Source organism: Calypte anna, chromosome 2, assembly GCF_003957555.1.
Source record: "Calypte anna isolate BGI_N300 chromosome 2, bCalAnn1_v1.p, whole genome shotgun sequence".
In the NCBI taxonomy this organism is placed as follows: Eukaryota; Metazoa; Chordata; class Aves; order Apodiformes; family Trochilidae; genus Calypte; species Calypte anna.
This window is the reverse complement of record NC_044245.1, coordinates 92,884,304-92,905,404: the sequence shown is the minus strand read 5'-3', so window position 1 is coordinate 92,905,404 and position 21,101 is coordinate 92,884,304. Positions and strand designations below refer to the sequence as shown.

The 21,101-nt window shown below is 36.2% G+C and overlaps 1 protein-coding gene across 1 annotated transcript in view; it reads left to right on the top strand.

The window, feature by feature from the left end:
• The window catches only part of ZNF407 (zinc finger protein 407), a 347,057-nt gene that overhangs the window by 122,989 nt on the left and 202,967 nt on the right, over nucleotides 1–21,101 (top strand). Inside the window, 1 exon segment of the mRNA XM_030445366.1 lies at nucleotides 15,526–15,600. Coding sequence (XP_030301226.1) covers nucleotides 15,526–15,600 — 75 coding nt within the window.

The window sequence follows — 21,101 nt, the reverse complement described above, 5'->3', positions numbered from 1 at the left end:
TCACAAAATCACAATTGAAAGGGCATGAAAGATGAACTTTAAATAATAGCAAGTAAAATTAAAATTGGTGGAAAATAGAGGGATATTAAAAATTACAGACTGCTGAACTCTAAGTGCAACTCTAAATGCAACTCTAAACCAGTCCTTATGCCACAGCAACACAATGTTGCCAAACAAAAAATATTTTCAAATATTTATACACACATGTAGGCTTTTTTACAATTTTTTTCACTGCTTCCACAAATTCCTATCTAACAGGAGCATAAATACCTAGCTAAATGTGGCTTCAGAGTTTTGTTAGAGATTGACAAAAGAGAAACTTTTTAGAGGGATTAAGTATGTCCTATCACAAAGCATGCAATAGGTATACAGCAGCAGATGCGCTACTTTTAAAAATAAAAATAATTTAAATAAATGTCTCAGACATTGTTATTTAATTATCAGCACCATTATGAAATTGTTCTACTGAAACCATTGATTGTTCTACTGAGGCAGCTTATCCATTTCATAGTGTCTTACCCTGCACTGCTCAAGCTTCATCTTTGATACTTTATTTTTAAGGGTATGAAATGTGTACTGCAAATTACAGGTTTGACTTAACCCTATTGTATCTCCTCTAGAAGGAAATTCCTTTTTCTTTCAAAACCAATTTTCTCAGCTTTTGTTGGGCTCTCCAAAGGCTGTGATCCGTACATCACTGTGCTTCACAAGAAGTTCTCTCTTGAACTCATTGTGCAGAAGACAAGTGCTTGTTGAAATTGTACTGGTAGAGATATTGATGTCATTTATATTCAGTGAGGCTGTTCATACATTTTAGGCTCTCATTACTTGAAGTTCTGTGTGTTCTCCACTTGAATGCATTTCAGGACTATATGGGAGGTTCTCAGCTTTTAGCAGAATGGAAACCTTTGTTGAGTCATTATTTTTTCTGTCTCTTCAACTGCAGATTGGGTCACATTTAAGAAGCACTAATAAGGAAGGGCTTGCATAAAAAAATTCTCAGAAATGTAGGATAATGTCTGTGCTCAGCAATATTTTTAAGGTTCCATCTCTCAAACGTGTCTTGTCATGTGAAGTGCTGAGTATCTGCAGGACTGTCCTGTTTTTCTGGAGGAATTGGGTTGCACCGTATATACTGCATTAGGAGTATTCAACTCCTGCTAGGTCAGGGGGGTCTCAATAGTTATAATAAATGTTTAAAAAATTAAATAATATAAAATTCTAAAACTAGTTGGTTTTGGGTTTGGTTTTTTTTCAGATGTCAGGAGGTTGTATTTATTGGAAATCATGCTGTTTGTAGAAAAAGACAATTGCTCTTTTGTTTTTTAGGTAGAATTTTTAAATTAAACTAAATGAAATTTAATGGCTTTTAGTATTGCATGAATTTGTCAAAACTGATCAGCTGGATTGCTACACAGTGAATACTGAAAATGTTCTGGTTTTTAGGCTTGTAATAGCCTGCAGCCATTCAAAAGTCAAAATGTTATTTGATGAATTCAGAATGTTAATGAAATTATTATTAATAGCACATATATTAATCTTAATGATATATGTAAATATAGGCAAATTTAAAGCTCTGTTGACACCAGAAAGATTATTCTAGTGCTGAAAGTAAACCTGGGGTTAAACCAGCTCTAAATGTGTCAATAATAAAAAAATCCAACGCAGTTTAGAAATGTATACAGGCTCGGTAGATTTGGAGTGTTTGCTAGTACAAAATAATTTTGAAAAGGGAAGGGTTATTATATCTGCTTCTAAATAGTAGAGAACACTAAGAGTGCTCTGATTAAGTAAGAGGATGTAAAAGGCTTGGCTTCATTGTTATCTTGATTTGATAAACTATCATATCTAAAATAATTTATAAAGTGGGGGTAAGAGTTAGGGAGAGGGTAGCAGCGTATATCATTCTCCACAGTGGATTCATTTGGCTAATAATTTGATTTGCCTGGCTTGATTTTTGTGTGTGTGTGCTTTCATTTCTTTAAGATAAAATGGTTCTCCTGTAAGAGACATGTCATTGATATTTTTTTTTCCTATTTGATGGTGTTAATGAAGCTGTAATATGGTTTTCATTGTTGCTTTCTTTAATGCCAGGATATTTCTTTTAGGAATGCAGCAGGTTCATGTCTAGGGAATGTACAAATTTCTTGTCTGTAGTTACATGTAGTAAACAGCATGATACATTTTTTTATTTTAATATCTATCTTTGGAAAACTAAATTTTGCCTGTAGGATATCACCCGTATATTGCAATGTGAAATAGAGAGAGTGAACTTTATAGGAGAATTTAATGGCATTTTACCTGTTGAGGGCCCTGTAGAGCCAGGAGTACAGTAGAGCAACTTGACTAAGTGACAGGCAGTAGCAGCCGTGGTGTCACTGTGTGTTATCACCTCATGCTAGCTGGAAGCACTCCCTGAAGCCGATCTAGGTTGTATAGTCCTAGATGAGGTCTTCATGGGTGCTGACCATAAAAAGTTCATCAAAGTAATGAGGCGAGGCGAGAGCTTGGCGCTCATGGGCAGAGCTCAGCACCAAGGAGTGTGAACCGGCTCCAGCTGTGACAATAAAACAGCAGGTGGCTGCTGTCATTAGGGGTGGCAGATGAGGCAGGGGACTAACATTCAGCCCACAAAACTCTCATTTGTTAGCCATCGCCACTGTACCATGCAAAATAGCTTCCATCTCAGTCAATTTTACTTTGCAAAATATTACATAGTCGCCATAAGAAAATTAGAGCCTTGGGTTTACAGGTTCCTTGGATCTTATTATCAGAAAACTCCGCGCTGTCAGGTTATGTGGAAAACTGGCATTTTTTCTCCCCTGAACAGTTTGAGGATCTTTACGGTAATTTTGTAATAGCGCATTTCCACCCAGGCGTGTGTTTATTGGTTAATATTTTGGGCTATTTTGTTTGTAACTCTTTATAAAATCAATTCCATCAACCCATTCAGCATTTTGTTGTATGTAACATTGCCTACTATTCAATACTATAAAAGAATGCTGATCAATCTGTTTCTGTCTCTAGGTCTGTGCAGACAGAGACATTTCATGTCATAAAACATGGTTTGGGGGGGCTCTCATAATATTTGAAATTGTAAAGGAACATAACAGCCCTCTGATTTTCTGTTTGCCCTTTTTTGTTTATAGCAAGTAAGAAAACATTTTTTTTATATATTTAATATTTGAAGAGAACAATTTTGACTGCCAAAAATTTGAGGCCTTTCTTGGCTGAAAAGCATCTCAGGATGACCCAGCCCATGATGGATAAAGTGCAGAGAGCCCTGTGGCATGTGGGGCTTGCGACTCAAACACTGGAGAGCAGTGTTTGCTCCTAAGCAAGAGACATCAAACCCTGACAGTCTCTGATTCTGTGTGTGATTTGACTTGCATCACCTTACAAAGCTAAACAGGGAGTTGTGTGTTGGTGTATCTGTGCAGTGTTCCATAGCTGCAAGTAACCCCAGGGAATTAGGGCATTTTCAGGTGGTCTTTTGGACACATTATTGTGTACTCATGCCTCATTCGTGAACATATTTATTAAATTTCAGTGCTCCAACAGGAATACATTCATTCAAACCAAAATGTGTTGCTGTATGGAATAACATGAAGGAGTACTGTGTGTGTTGATACCTGTGTTGCCTTTGCTGTCTTGTTCCTCTCTGACCAATAGACTTGTGGAATCCAAGCATTTTATGTGAACACTTGAAATAATGCTTTATGGTAGTGTGGTTGCAATGACAGCGTGGATTGGAAAAGAAAAAGCTCTTTTTGATTGAAGTTTCATTTCAGAAAGCCACTAGCTTTCTAAAATTATATTTCTTTTAAAGAGATGTGCTTTATATTTCTTTATAGAATCAGTTTGTCACTTTGTACATAAAAACGGAAGTCCTACGTTTTATCCAGCTAGAAACACACCTCAGAAACTTGGTTGGCAAGTTCAGAAAAAGTTTAATTCCTTTTATTGCATCTTTTCAGGTAATTTACTAACTCTCTTCTCATTTTTAGATAATATGCTATAAACTTTTGACTGCAACAAAACTGATCTGTTCTTCACATTTATTTATATGTACTCTCAATATATACATATGGATATACATACATACAATATATGTATGTAAGTATATCTGGACCCTTCAGATCTAAGATGGTTTTCTTTTAATTACATTGGGTGTGTATGTAGTTCCCATCTCTCTCATGCTTGGTATGTGGCCAGAAATGGTCAGAGTTCATCTCAACTGCTGGCTGGCATAGGAATATTCTTTGCCAGAGAACATTTTCTGCTGTGTCGCAGATATCATCTAGATGACTGTACTGATTTGTATGATCTGTATTCCTTTGGTTTTCCCAGACTGATAAAAGTCTTCATACCTTGTAAATGCAACATCCCTATTAGACTCCAAGAATGGGTCTTTAATTCTTTTAAATTCAGTGTGGTTTTAATTCTCTTTGAATCAGTAGAAATTGTATCTCAGATTAGTACTTCAATAACAGTTATACCTCAGGTGAGTATTCTACTCGTCCACGCAGTCCTGAGTTTGGATTTCTCTCTCTGAAGTGAGTCCTGCTGGACATCAAAGGCAACCCTAAGAAACACCAGGCTTTGCACTTGGCAGCTTTAGTAACTAGTAATTCTCCTAAGTCTGTGGTTGAAGTGGTGAGAACCATTACCATTTGCTCATGAGACAAGTGGGGTATTGGCACTGCTACCACGTGGAATTCTCATTTGGATGGACTTCCATGCTGCTCTTAATATCATCTGCACACTCTATATTCAGAGCCATAATATGAGAGTATTGTAGGTCTGCAGTATTGTAGGGTGCATGAGAGTCTTCCTGCTCTGCATATCATGGTTTCCTCTAACAGTCTCACTTTTTTTCAGCCAATGTCCTCCCCCTTCAGTGGTAAGAGAAAGAATTTGTTGCAGCTATCAGCTTTTAGGGAGAGTTTGGGTTGGCTGTGATGGGAATGTCTGGGGAGGCTGAGATGCCAGTTGAGACTGAAAACACCAAACTTTTATTTATGCTTAACTACTAATGATCCGATGCCACAGTATTTTGTGGTTCTGAGTCTTTAAGGTAGCAATGGGCAGGCCTTGGACACGGAAAGCCAGGATGAAGGTGGGTGTCTTCTTTTTTCCCTGTGCTCCAAACGTGGTTTTGTGTATGCACATAGCAGATGTGTTCTTGTATAGATTGAAAGCAATGTGATCCAAAGGATTACCTTGTTTTTGACTTGGCTGGAACCAGTCTGTTCTGATTTGCCCAGACCATTGTTAAAGGTTCATCCACGTTGACTGGTATGTCTGGTATGTCTGATGGTTACAGACATACTGTCCTGCTGTCGTAGTCTTATTGTTTTCACACAGTTGCAGGTATTTTTGGCAGACAGGTATTCCAAAATGTTTTGCTTTCTATCTTAAGTCAAACAGTCATATGGAATGCTTGGGTGTAAGACAAAAAGGATATGTTATACAGCTGAATCTAAGTCTTGGGAATAAACAAATCATCCAGCACTTGCTTTATCTATGTCAAGCAAAGACCTAGGGCAAGATTCTCACTATTCTCACAGATCAAGCAGACTGCAGAGTTTTAGCTCCAGTCACCATCTATCACCAACAGCGTCTTCAAATTGTGGGTAAATTGTCAATAAAAAATCGTGTATGCCATCTGCTTGTGTATAACTTCTGAGCAGTTCAGTCATCAGATGGTGACCAATTTATTAATCTTGTTCCTTTCCTTGTACCTTGCAACTTTTCAAAAGACCACAGGCACTGCTGAATTGACTAAGTTATATATGGTGGCACTTCTTCTGCAGGCCCTGTGTGTTTTCTGGCCCACAGTCAACTGTCTTTAGATTTGTCTTGATTGCCTTTAAAGACAGGCAAGAGTATGTTCTTTTCATGAGAAGGATTTAACCCTCAAGATGGCTTTTCCTTTAGAAGGTGCTGGTAACTGCAATTTCTTAACAGTCAGGAAGGAGCTGCAACATCAAAAATGATTTCTTTTTCAGGAAAACCTAATTATTAAAGTTATGTATATTTGCCTTGCTCTATCCGTTCTCTTTTTAAGTAGAAACTCATTGAAACATGCTACTTTGAAGCTGTTTTAAAGGCAGTTTCTTGCACTTTCAACTTAGACAGACTTTGGTCCTCAAAATTGCTGGGAAGCTCTGTACAAATTGTCTGCCAAAAGGGATATACTGCAAAACTCCTCAAAGGGCTCCTAGAGATGTGGTTCACCTGACTTCTCAAAAAGTTGGGATCTACTCTGAAGAACTTCCCACTTCAAAGATTAGCCACTTCATCCTGCTGTCTCCTTCCATATGCAAGATGATGGAATGTGGAATTGATGCCTGCTACATCAAATTCTATATCTGAAGTCCTGAGTATGCTGGGAAATGGACTGAGTCACTGGTAGGGAGGCAGACCAATGTCTGAAGAAAGGGAGGGAATGGAATAGGAAGGGTCTAGAGTTAAGAGAATGTTGTATATATAACATACAGTTTTGTTTTTTTGTTTTTGTTTTTGTTTTTTTTTTTCTGTGTGTGTGTGTAAAGAAAAGAGATGGTGTAAGCAAGTCCTCGATAGCAAGATTGGTAGGTCCTCTTTTGTGTCACAATACTTACAGCTGCAAATCTTCATTTCAGTTTAAAGCATTCCTGCAGCCTCATTTAGTTCAACAAGGATGTTCTCTTGATTGTGTCGTGGTTTTGGATTTAATCTCAATTAGATGCAAGCCAATCCACACACTGAGCCTAAGGTTGCATTTCAGAATTTAGTCAAAGACCTTCTGCACTGTGGTAGACTGAGAGGTTGAAAACACAATGTCATTCTGTGGTTGTTTTCTTTCTTTCATTGTTTTTTTGGTTTTTGTTTTGTTTTGCTTTGCTTGGTTTCTTTTGTTTTGAGGATTTTATTTTGTGGGTTTTTTTAGTACTTTGTGCAGCTGTTAGATTACCAAACACCTGTTAGAGGTGACAGTTACAGATGTTTGATAACCAATGAAAATTAATAGAATATGTGATTCTTTTAGCTTAGAAGTGATTTGGTAAGGTGTGTTTAGAAATGTAATTACATACTGCTGCTGTCTACTATTATCACTTAACATTCATTAACTCCTCTGAATATTGAAACAAACATTTCTTGTGGCGGTACTAATTTTCTCATATATTTGTAAGGTGATTTCCTGACAAAGTTAACACCTTCTGACTTGAAAGTTTTTTTGCCACTGCTCTTCTATTTTTAGTCTGCTCGTTAAGCAAACAAAAATAAGTAGAGAGCCATTTGTTTATTTAGAGTTATCAGTTTAGCCGTATACTGCATAATAAACAATCTATTTTTAAATTTTTTTTATTACACAACATGCTGTTGTGATGTTGGTTCTTTCCACTCCGTGACAGAATTGTGGATATTTTGGTGGACAATTGATCAATTCACATTCAGATTTAAAACAAAAAACCCCATTCTATTATGTTTTGGTTTGTTTGAGAAGAATACCCAGCAGCATATTGTTGAAGTAGACTGTTATTTTTAGTAATGGTGCATGAACAACTTCAGTTTCATTTCTAATCATAGGTGTTTGGGGAGAATTAAAAGATATACATTTCCTAAAATTGATTGCATTTTGCTTGGGTTTTTTTTGTTTGTTTTTTTTTTTTTTTTTTTTTTTTTTTTTTTTATTATTGTTAGATCTGTTTCACTGGTCATTAATTTTTAGTCTATTCATAAATGATGCTTTACTGTGAATTTTAAAGCCTTCATAATTCCTGGTGTATGCAGGGTGGGGGCAGTGACAGGATGCCATCACTTGAAGCTCTTCATTGTTCATTTAAGATGTGATAGGGTACTATAAGGAAAGATCCACTTCGTGTTTTCAAAGAAATCCTTTACTTTAAGCTGACTAACATATTCCTTGATTTGCATGCTGTTATGGCTTGAAACAGAAGACAGGACCTTCTGGTCATTTATGGTATTATGAAATGGATAACGATTTGGGCCTTGTTCTGTCACGTTTCATGCTTGCTTTTCTGGAGGTGTATTGGGGTGTTTTCTTGGTTGAAACTGTATTTCTTATGTGGTGCTGGATCAGAGAGATTAACTGAAATATTTGTCCATGCACTAGTGTCTAACTGTGCCATGCAGCCTGTACACTTTGAGCCACACACTAAGAATCTTTTGAAGTAACTAAGTGCCATCTTCAGCAGAGATTTATGCACTAAAGAGTGAAATGACTTACTCCCTCATTTACAGAGGCAAAGTTTGTGGTTCAGTGCATGTAAACTGCAACATATTCACGTATGCTGGGTGAGCTGCGTTTTACTGTATCTCCAAAACTAAAAGTTCTCAGCTGCAGTTTTGAGTTTCTTCTCTCCTTTATTTTAATAGTAGCTATCACTGTCTGGACTTGACTTACTCAAGCATCAGCTTGAGTACATTGTTTGTATTTGAAAGAAACACAAACACTGCAAAACCCTTGATTCTATAAAATTCAGAATGGATCTATAGTTAATTTACAGGAAACCTTTGTGATTGCAGTTACAAAATAAGTAACTTCATGAGAGGCACATAATAACAAGTATTTAAGTTTCTTCATGGGAGAGAAAATAATGTCAATAATGTTAGTGTTTTTTATCACAGTCCTTCCAATGACTAAATTTCTGTCCCAGGTGGTTTGCATTATAACATATATCTCTTAAAATAGGGATGGTGGGAGGACCTAGCAGCATTGGATGTCAAGAACTTTCCAAGCTAACTTGAGTGGAACAATAGAGGATATCTTCTGTTTTATTTAGTTTTCCTTTGCACCCAGGTCTCTTCTTCCAGGATACATAAAAGGAGATAACTGTGCTGTTGCTACTATTTAGTGGCTATTTGGCTACTAATTCTTTCACATCTTGGGCCTGCAGATTGGTGGCAGAAAGCGAAAGGAATACATTGAGGGATTTCTCTCTTCTCGGTGATAGATGCAGGAATATGCAGGAATAGCACAGTTGATTGATTGATAGAGCACAACTCATCCATAATGATCTGTCTCATATAGCAGTAAATTATTCTTGAGATTGATGCAGGTCATTGAACAGCACATTGACAATCCTGTTGTCTGTCATTCTCTTACAAAGCAAGTCAGGAACAGTAGCTGCTGTGATACTGAAGTCTACCTTGGGTGCAAGCTGTGCACTGTACAGATGTTCCACTAATAGAAGTTGTCGTCTTCTCTCTTAATTTTTTTTTTTCTTCCATTGGGCACCTCAGCTTCATTGCTAGCTCATTCAAAAAAAAAACCCAGTAAAAATGAGATGAGTTATTTTTAGAAGTGAGGTTGTAGTCTGTTGCATAAGTGATCAAATATTGACATACATCTGATTTTTGAAAATGTTGGGTTTTGAACTTCAGCAACAGAATATCTCCATGGGAAAGTTGAAAAGTAAATAAGTAATTAAGAAGCATACTTGATTGTCACATGGAAAATTGTAAAAAATCCCCACCTTCAAAATTAAGGAACAAAGGATATTAATTCTCAGAAGAAAAAAAAAACCTTACATCAGTCTTCAAGTTCCAGAAATTACCATGGTATTCATGCTGTGTTCATCTTCTTCCTGTTTTGTTAATGATGGCAAAGACGTCCTCATTTGCCTCTTTTAGTTTCCCTTTTCCAGTGAAAGTTTGCATTTTCCAGTCTGCCAAATTGCTTGTACTTGAAGATGAGGAGGAAGGAGCCATGTTTGGTCAGAAGGATGCTGAATGTATGCATTTAACTTTCCAGTTTAATTATGAGTGTAAGTAAGAGTGGAGCAAAAAATGTCCTTCTCTAACACCTGGGGTCAGCGGGAAATATGAGGTAGTGGGTCACAGTGCTTTCAACATCGCAGACTGGGTGATTGCACCTGACTTGTTACCCTTCTGAAATCTTTGGGGTTTATTTTTTAACTTAAGAAGAATAACCATAACTGTTAGCTGGAAGTAATAAGACCTATTTCCTTTAGCTGCTAAATGAGTAATCAGAAAACCTCAGCTTTCTTGTGCAGGGTTCTAGGACTTGACATCCTGTCACAGAGGGCATGAAGTTTTTCAGGTTTTGGATGTTTTCCACACTAGATATTCACTTGAACCTGACATCTTGTCACAAAGGGCATGAAGCCTTTCAGACTGCTGGATATCTTCCACACCAGACTCTGCCCTGCCAGATACTTTCTTTTAAATTGAGTCCCTTGCGCGCAGTCATGCAGGAGAGTTATCAGCGCCCCAGTCTGGACTGTTCAGAATCAGCAAACATCCATGAATGATGGACTTGAAGAAATTCCCAGGAACTTAAACTTTTGATGCATGGAAGAAAGATCACTTGTTCATAGAAAACCATTGCTTTCTGAGCATTTCTATGCTTTCCTCCATGTTCTTGTTCCTGAAGCTGATCTGTTGAATACAAGATCCTGACAGAGAGATGAAATATTGGTAGCAACTCTTAAGTTTTCAAAGTCTCAAAATTATACATGAAGTTCATATAGACTGTTTGTGTACTATTTACCTGCTGATTTGAATTTATAAAGTTCTACGTTTTTGGGTACATATCTATAGTATATGCAAAAATCTGTAATTACATGTACAAATTCTATTAAGCATAAATAATTTGGAAATACATGTGAGTCGTGATATTCGTTCAGAAACTGCACTATGTCTTTCTCTTTTGGATACACTTGTTGGCATAGCTCCATGTCAACCACTAATTTGACTACAATTAATGTTTGCAGCATTTTGCAAGACATGGTAAATAACAAGTGGTGGTATAATTCAGGTGATAAGAACTATTGTGTTTGTGTTATTATTGACAGATGATGTTGACAGGATAATATATTATTTCTTCATATTCTGTGATGGTGTATAAAAGTTTAAGGGATCCTTTTTCTTATTAGTCCTTGAAGCTCTCAGGTCTCCCATGCGATTTATCCAAAACGGTAAATCATTCAATCCTTTCTGAGTGCCTGAAAGCTATGATAAAACTGAGTACTTAATACTAATAATAAAATAATAGCATTCTGTTTTGGGTTTTTTTGGTTTTGTTTTTTTTTTTTTTTAATTGTGCTTGTGGGTGTGCTTTGTTGTGTTTGTGGTTTGGTTTTTTATTTGAAAAAGCTTTCGAGTAGCTTTTTAAAACATCTTATGTACGTGGGGACTGCACATCTCATGCAGTACCTTATAGCATTCTCAGAGTTAAATTAACGTATGAAGAAATGGGGACAGTTTAAAGGAGATGTAGAAGATACCGAGAATATGAATAAAGGCTAGATATTAATTGTTATTCTCCTGGACTTTTCTATTCTTATTGAACATTGTTTTCTGTAAGATAAATTCTCCAAGAGCAATTGGGGAGAGTAATGTATCCACTGAGAAGTGATTTAAAATGGCTCTTCAACTGCTGGATGCCTTGTTTATAGAGTCCCAGAAAAATAAATTCTTGTGCTGGTCCTCCTCAGCAGTTATGTGCAGTTACAAGATGACTGCTGTGTTGACGTAGCTTCAAGAGACTTTCTCATAGAGGTAAGATGTAGCTCCTTCCTTGGAACTAGGCCAAGGCTGGGCACTTGGTAAACACTCTGGAAATAATACATTACATGACTTTATGGTCCTGAGTGCTTTTTTAGTTTGTGTGTTGTTGGGGCTTTTTTAACTTGGCTTTTCACTAACACAGTGCTGCACATATTAAAAAGAAAATAGCTATTATAGATGGATAAATACATAATAAAACAGAAAATATTTTTTCCTCTCAAAACAAGGTACTTCACAGAGCACAATTCTCTCCCTGCAGAGAAAATGAGAGAACAGACAATACATGACAGATTGTTCATATTCCTTGGGTACTGAAATGATAAACATTGTACATGCTGGAAAACTTGTCTTACACTAGAATAAAAAGTGGAAGTAAAGATTGTCCAATATGTTTCTTTATTCCCAGAATTAGAAGACCTTTTGTTTCTTTTGTGCATTAAAATGTGCTTTTATAGCTGAAGACAAGTCTGTAGAGGCTCCTAAATCAGTTACAGACATTCTCAGAGTGAGTCCAAGTAAAGACTGCCATGGAATGTGAGTGGACACATTCCTACAAAGCCACAACTCTTCTAAACTGAAAGCAGAATATTCTGCAAACTTATTTTAGGAAAGGTGCTCATATATTTATGATTGCAAGTTATTTATAGTTTAAGTGCAAAAAAATGTCCATAGTGAAAAAAGCTCTGTGTCGGTTTTCAAATTGTCTTTAATTTCTTCTGGTGTTGATGGAGGATTCTGCTAGCTTACACCCAGAGCTGTTGAAAATCACACACACAAAAAAAGTTAAACCAACAGAATGTCACAGGAAGCAAGCAAAATACCACAAACTCACCTTTTTTCCACTGGAAGAAATGGCTTATTGGAGAGGCCTTCCTGACAAATGTAGGGAACTCCCAGTGACCATGACATGGATCTAGAGGCTGGATATTTCAGCCTTACAAGAACTGGCCCTTGGGAGAGCATCTGGGCTGTGAGTTCTTTTCTTCATGTGAGCTGGGAATGACTCTGTCTGGATCAGAGTTTGTAAAACTGGTTCCAGGACTGTAGTCTGGCCTGGTTTTTATACATTGGAAGAAGTAAACTATGACAATTACAGGTTTTTTGTACTCCTCTTTGATGCATTTCTGAAGCCAGTTAATTTCTGGCATTTGAGCATTTCTATTTCCACTAGAATTAAAAAAAAAAACAGAAATGAGAAATTCAGTGAACGCTGAATTGGTGCTTACTGCCACTGACAGAAAGATTAGCTTTGATTTGAAGATGTATTAAAGCAGCATATCTTGAAAGCGTTCACTCCTTGAGTCCTTACTGGTGGCAGCCAGACTTCCCTTAAGATTCATTTGAAAAGATCAAGGCTAAGTCATGTCTGTCTATTAAATTCTGGCATTATCTTAGGAATAACTGATTTAAGTCAGCAGAGGTAAGTTGTTGGTATAGATAAGCCCAGTATTTTTTGACATCTGAAACAGTAATTGCTTAGAAACCTGGTGTTAACAATGTATAGAAAACACTTTGTGTTTGATTTTTAAAGCCAGCAAATACCACTACCATCTCTCTCTTAAATCTGCCTGCAGTATTTGTTAAACATACTCTGAACAGTTCTCATGTTCTCATGTCTGCCTTTTTTTTTTTTTTTTAAGTTGTCCTCAAAATCATCATCCAAAATAAAATGTTTAGACTTTTCCTCAATTCAAAGGAAAGCAATCTTTTGATTCAATACAACCTGTTTTTGTCTGTCAGTAATATTTATTATCTTATTCTCAGTTTCTTAGGAAAACAGCAACTTTGCTCTTATTTTTTAAGGCCTGATTCTGTAAGGTAGGGAGCTGTTCCTGGGCACACCAGGCTTGCAGGGAGGCATTCTGTGCTCTGCAAGACCTAAGTCTTCCAGCCTTACATTACAAGCTGAAAATGTTAGGAGGTGCTGGGACACTTTACTGAGTCAGCCCGTTTTCTTTGTGCTTTGTAACTGGAGCAAAATTCTTATTCAGAACCTAGATACAACAGGGGTGGCAGCTAATGTAAGATTAATTCTTTCCCATTATTAACAAGGCCTTTGATTTTGTGGAAAGGTCTGACTGTCTGTACCCCTGTGGTTGTGTGGTATAAGAAATGTTCAGCTTCAAGTATGCAGGCTCAGAATTAAAAAAAACAAAAAACTTCCCTAGAAATACTGTGTAGCTGATTGGGATCTTTATATTCCATGTGAGTAACAAAGTATGCCTTTACAACTTTGCTTTGCACGTTAGCCATTCACAGTGATATCTCTGGTTTTTTTTTCTTTTAGAGAAGAGGGAGAATGGATGTTTGTAACAGGAAATAAACTTGTTACTAAATTAAAATCTGTATTTTACCTTTCATGGCTGTGTGGAAATGATTAGTATTTCCATCAAAAAGCAAAGGCAGTATGTTTTGAGTGTCTTGTGCTGTTATTAGAACACTTTTTTTTTCTTTTGATATAATTATTTTCCCCACATACAATAATTCTGATGACACTTGCATAGTAATGATGGTAACAGTGTGATAGATTATTCACAGTTGTTATGATTATGATGCCATACTTATAAATTGTGTAGGGAAAGGTATTTAATGTCTTCTTGTAAAAAATAAGGAAATTGCTATCATTTAAGCAAGACAGAATTATATTCTTATACCTTAAGGGATGCACAAGAGAGATTCTCTTTAATAATGTGAAAGTGCTCAAAGTAGATCAGATGTGGAGAAGCTACATAAACACATTTGTAAAGGAAAAGTACCTTCTCTTGGCTTTTGTGGCTCCTACACACCATAGGACTTGTGTTTTACAGTCCTTTCATTGTCCATTACTGCAAACACATCCAGATGAATTCAGCGTTTAACATTAAAAATCTTATAATGTGCCAGTTTGATTTGTAGCCCTTCATATCTTGGAATGCTAATTAAAATCATATTTTTGCATATGTCATGCCTTTCATGTACATATGCAAATAGACTCTATTGCCTTTCAGCTATTAGTAATTAACTTTATGAAGGACAGCTGTAATACATAATTAACAAAAATGTTTGCAAGCCCTTTTCACACTGAAAGTTGCAGCAGTAAAATTTTTGCTTATCGAGAGAACCATTTTAGTTTGAAGGTTCAGTCTGATATCTAAATTGTTTGAAGCAGTCACATGACAATTAAATTGATGTTATGGTCTTATCAGCAGAAGAATGGTACTTGATAGGCTCCTATCTTTTTCATTACATATGTCACTGAAATTAAAGTAAATTATCTGTGTTTTGTTTGGTAGAATTGTAATTCCAGGTAGTAGTTTTTGTTGCTGCTGTTGATGTTTTGAACAATGTCTTGCCAATCTGATCAACATTCTTGCTCAAAGTGTATTCATGATCATGAGTTTCAGCTTTTCCATCTTATTTTTTTTTTTTTTTTTTTTTTTCCAAAAGGCTATGAAATAACTAAGGCTATTAATTTGTTTCCATGTATATCTCTCTAAATAATTAAAACAATGAATTTTGACTAGACATAACCAGTGATTAAAGCATCTGATCTTGCTGTATTTTTCATTACTTATTAAAAAAAACCCAAGGAACTACTTGTATGAAGAAGGGCTGCAGGATGTGCATGTTAGGCTGAAATAAACAGAAAGGTATAACTAAAATTGTATTAGCTTATAACATGAGAAAATGTTATTTAGGTGAAACAGACTTTATTATCTATTATATAATATGTCCTAATTTGCAAAGTGAAGCAGAAACAGCTTTTCCATTCTTTGATGAGCGATGTACGGTTGTGATTATTTATTCATAAGAAATATAGCCAAGTTACTGCAAACTGAAAAAAAACTATTACAGAATGCACTTCCATATTTAAGTTGTCATCTAGCAGGACTTTTTAAAAGTCTGTCTTTAATAAAAAAGGCCTAAGTGCATGCTTAAAACAGAAAAATACTGTATTAAAAATTAATCAGAAAAATTAATCTGGGTTTTCCCTTTGTTTGGTAGGGTGGCATTTGTGATGAAGAAACATTTGAATACTCATTTACTGGGCAAGCATGGAGTGGGCACACCCAAAGAAAGGTAAACCACTTTTAAATTCTTTTTCATTTTAACTTTTACAACATTAGGAGACCTTATCTGGAATATTTAGCTTTCCCAAAATGAATTCATCCAGGCTCTAAGCTCAGCTCCAACAACAGAGGGAGCTAACATATGTAAGTTTTATTCCAGTGTATTGCTTATGACATGTCTGCAGGTGTCAATAGCAAAATTGCAGTAAAAAGCAGTTCTATGTAAAAGGTGTACAATTTGCGCTTTTTTTGGGTGGATCTTTTTTTTGGCAAGTGACAGGATCTTCTTAAAATTTCCGTACTTACAACTCTTCTCCGAATACATTTACTTTTTTGTTTGTTTGTTTCTTGCTGATTTTATCTTGCTCATAAGTTTAGAAAATTACTTTCCAAGATTTATGTTGATTATCAAAGTCAAAGTCACAGGAAAGTTTCCTCAGTGTTCCTTGACAAGAACAGAGATCTGGTGTTTTAAGAGACATAAGAATTAATCATTTCCTTTTTTCCAATCCGATTACAGTTGCTTGGTTTTCAACTTTACTTGCAAACAGGTTATTTTTTATGTGGTTTAAAAACTAATAATGTTTTCCAAACTAAGTGGCACCATGTTTGCAGATAAACAGATTTTGCCTCATATTTGTTAGACTCATTGTGGCATAGCTACTGCTATATTCTTGAATTTATGGGGCAACTAGAAACTTAATAGTTTTTGGATTGCCAAAGTTTTGTAAATTCTTTTTCAGTCTAGATAGGTGGAGTTATCCTACCTGCAGTGTTGATTGCTGGATGCTTGATATTGTATTCGAGTGTTGCTGCCTTGTAAATCATTCTTCCCATGTAGGCTTTGATAAGTAAAATAATGTTTTCTGATTTTGATATGAAAGAAGAGGAAAATAAATGATAGCTAGGAGTTGCAGGAGAACACTGCTAAACTCTTTTAAAGTCATGTTTAATTTCTTTTCAAAGATACTGGAAATGTTACTTGGTCAGACTCTTTCCTCACAAGTTCATCCCGCTTACTTCACCGAGTGACCTAAGAGTAGAGCTTTAAATTAACGTAACATATACACCTTACATTTGACCAAGCACCTGCTTAAGTGTTGTTTATATTTTAAATGAGATTTCCTCTACAAAGTGCTTAACCAGAATTTCCCTAACGCGTGGTTATTTAAAGGCTTTTGAGATGTTCTGTTTCATCTAAAATACAGAATGATGCATTGAAAAAACAATTACAGTTTCATCAAAGCAGATATCATATTAAAGTTTATGCTGGTTATCTTTTGTCATAGCACAACAATTACAAAAATGTTTTGCTCTGGTGGGTTATTTTGTAACTGGAAGCATTCAGTACCAATATGTTCTTTTACAAGGGGGTGCTTACTGTGTAATCATCATAAATACAACGTAGAGATAACTTGCGTTACCCGAGTGAATATGTGCGCAATAAAGGATACACACAATAGATTTCCAAATATAGTATCTTAGCCTGAGAGGCATATTTTTAGTGATCATCATCTTGAAATGAATTCCTAAACAAGGAGCATGCTATGATCTAAATCGGTTGTTGCTGGCTTTTGTTTGTGTGTTTCTTCTGAAAGCCTTATGGCCGTTTCCATTTTCCCCTTTTCTTCCTGTATTCCTGAAAGGCTTTCTGGCTCTCCCACCAGCAGGGCAGGAAGAGGAGGAGGAGGGGTAGGAGCTCCCTCCCCTGCTGCCCCTCTGTGTGGTGGCAGGTTCCTAGCCCCAGTAGCCCTGGCTGCAGGGATCCAGCTCAGGGCTGCAGCCTCCCCAGCCCAGCTGCTTGTACAGGCTGTTGCAGCTTTGTTTCCAGTCCCACCATAAACAAGTGCCTTCATGCTCTCTTTTACTGAAATATCTTCATCCATCCTTGGAGTACTGGGTCAGGCATTGGAATGGGCTGCCCAGGGAGGTGGTGGATTCTCCATCCCTAGAGGTTTTTAGGAAGAGACTGAATGTGGTACTCAGTGCCCTGGTCTGATAACCGCAGTGGTGGTGGATCAAGGGTTGGACTTGATGATCTCAGAGGTCCCTTCCAACCCACGTAATTCTGTGAGTATTTTTTATCAACAATATCTTTTTAGCTGATGCTTCAGCTTAGTGGAGGGCAGCATCAAACAGCAGTGGCAGAACTAGAATAACAATGTAATTTTTTAGTAGCACTCTCTCATTGATGATGAGAGCCACAGGATCCATCTAGTAAATAGCAAACTACTGTTGCTTTCCTTTCCACCTTTCTCTTCCTATTATGAGTTTGATTCCTTTTAATAGCTTTGGGAACCAAAGAAATCCTTCTTCAAGATGTTAAACAATCACTTCGGGTATAAATATACCATAAATTAAGTTACATAGTTTTCTTACCTACTTAAAATGTTAATGTCTTGATTATAATTTTGCAAGCTTGCGATTTTTTAATTTCTCTAGGACAATATAATAAGTTTATTCTTCATGTTTTGAATTTCATTCTGCCCTCTGATACATTGCATATAATAGCAAATACTAATAGAAGCTAGCTAAATAGGCTGTGACAATTAAATTAATAATGCATTTTATTTGCAAGTGTTTAGTCTTCATGGTTTGACTGATATATGCAAAGATGGTAATTTATTAAAAGTAAATTCATGTAATTGTACTACAGAATTTGATGGACCAAAAAAAGTTGTCAGCATGACTATCATCAAAAACAGAAAATTGAAATAAGTTCCAAAGGGTGCTTGAAAAAAAATAGCTATAACCCATACCCTCTGAGAAACCGGTGCCCTTTTAACGAAACTTTTCAAAAAGAGATTTTTAGTGGAAACATTGATATTGTTCTGAGAGACGAAGAAAAAATACATTTTGAGTTTAGGAAGCAGTACTGAACTAGTACACCCTGTTCTCTCTAGCTGTCCATAACCTGAAACTATTACTTTTTTGTATGTACAAAAGGGAGGTGTTTTGGAGGTTGTGGAAGTGTTTGAATGTACAGATAAAGAAAGTAAGTATATCTCATAATTAGATTGCTACTAAAAGATCTTTTGTATTGCTTTTTGATTTTTTAAGTCATAATTCATTTAGGGGAAAAATACTGTGTCACTGATAATCACAGAAGCTTAAAAAATAGTCTTGTAGTAAAATGTCTGCATACCTAAGCCACAAAACCTCCTACTACCTGGTCCATTGTGATCATTACCACTTAATAGCTAATTCAAAAGTGGAATGTTTTAAAATAAAAATTCCTCAAGGTATTTTTTCCTGTTATTGGAACTGTGATACTGATTTATTTTCAACTTGAATGTGTCTCAAAACTGGCATGTTATCTGTGAAGTCCAAGGACAGTACATATTTGCTGCTTCAGTGTCAGTAATCTTCATGGGACCTATAACTACACGTTATTGGTAGGATAAATCTTTGGCTACACCTTTATTGTGTCTCGGAGACTGTGTGGTTGAGGACAAGGTGAATGCATCAGTAGTGCTAATGGTGCCAACTTCTAATTTCTGTTACACTGTTATGTTACTGAGGTGTAAATTGTGGCAAAACACGGAACAGAGATGTTTCACTGTTGAGTTTATGATACATACACACAAAATATGAGCAAGAAAGTAAAACTAAAACCACTTTGTCATTAATCAGTGAGACTGAATTTTGCCATGATTAAGCACAAGTCTGGATTTAGACATTTTTATATGAAAAAAATATTTAACAATTCTTTAATGATATTTGTTTCCAGAACACCATTATTAGTGTACAATGCCCATTTTATAGTATATAAGACATTGTTAACTAGAACTTTATCTGATACATCTTTCTAGACTATTTTTATATAAGTACACTAGCGAAAGGCCTTTACTGGTCTTTTTTTAAGTACCTCATCTTCCTTAAGTATTTTACATTATGAGTTGCCTCTAAAATAACTTTTTGCACATGAGTAATTCCAATGGGTCAAATAGAATCATTCCTATCTATAAAGTGACCTGGAGCACAAACATGTGCTGAACTGGAATGTGTTGTAAAATGTTTTTGTAAATTTTTGTCATTAATAATATGGATTCTTTGGTAAGGTTGTTCGGGCATACTTTTCATGTGCTTTAAAAATGGAATCATTGTTACAGTGCTTTCAGCATCATATGAAGACCATGTGATTTTCAAATCATTTTAATTTACTGGAAAACCTGTCTAGCTATTTCAACTTTAGAGAACCAGCTGTAAGTAAATGCCAGTTACTGGGTAGTAGCAGCTTAAATAGGTATGAGATGCTTTCTCAAGTAATGTCGGTCTTCTTTTATAAGCATAATTATAAAATTAGTGTATTTTTTACACTGCCGCTTTGAAGTAAAAAGAGGAGTAAAAAAGGAGTGTGTTGTCAGTGTACATGCATAAATAGCTTAAGTTTTGGAATATCAGGTGCTACTAATGTGTAGTGCAACTACTGTAAAATATATAAGACTGCATGATGTGTCATTGAAAGGCGTCATTGAGATTTGAAAGAAAAGTAGCAAGGAAAAATAAATGGGGGGTTGATATTTTGTAAATTCTGTTATATTTTTTAATAAATTGCAGTGTCCTAATACTTACATTTTAATGTAGAACTAGAAGGGAATGAAGTCCATCAGTCCATTCCTCATCTATTTAATTGAACCATTATTCCTTCTTTTGAAAATTCTTTCTTTCTTTGAGTAGAGAAATTTCTGAGAGTAACCATTTGATATGCCTCTTTTGGATAATATTACCCTGTACCAGCAAGGTAAAAAGGTACAGTTGTAGGTGGAGGGTTTGGACTAGATGATCTTTTGAGGTCCTTTCCAACCCCTAGCTTTCTGTGATACTTTGATTTGTATGCAATCATAACAGCTTACCCATGTTAAGAAAAAATTATAAAGTGACTATCTAATGGAAAGGTTTCCAGGTAGAGGTGTTGGTAGTACATATGTGTACACAGAGCAGAGTCTACCTGTAACTAGTGGAGGGTAACTTGCTGAGTTTTGCTGTCAGGCTTTGTCATCACCTTTTGCTGCTTTTTGCAAATAGTTTTAAGCTTTTCAACTGAAACCTAACATTACGAGTTTCACTGGATGGGAATGAAAACCTTAATTGATTGTTTCCGGCATTTGGCTTAAAAAGGATCTTGGAGAGTTACGGAATCATTCTTTGGAAAAGCCCTAAGGAAGGAAATGTAGCTTTTATTTGAAGTATTTGCTAGTTGAATATCTAGCATTCTTCCCTTGTGAAGGGAGGAGGGGAGTGGAAGGGACTCAGTTTTTCAGCATTGATTTGGAGCTTTACCCAGCATCTGGTTTAGTCTTACGGAGTTTTACAGGCCTACTTGACCTTTGAAAGCAGTATTTTCCTGTGGAGTTCAGGTCTTGGCTGGTGCTAAACAATTCCAAAGTGTGGTTGTAGTTACAGGGCTGCCTGAGTGCTCTTCTCTGTCCGTGACTGGCCCAAGGAACACCAGGAAGCCATAATGGTTTTCTGAGCTTTCGCAGGTACTGGAAGTAAATGATGTGCTGA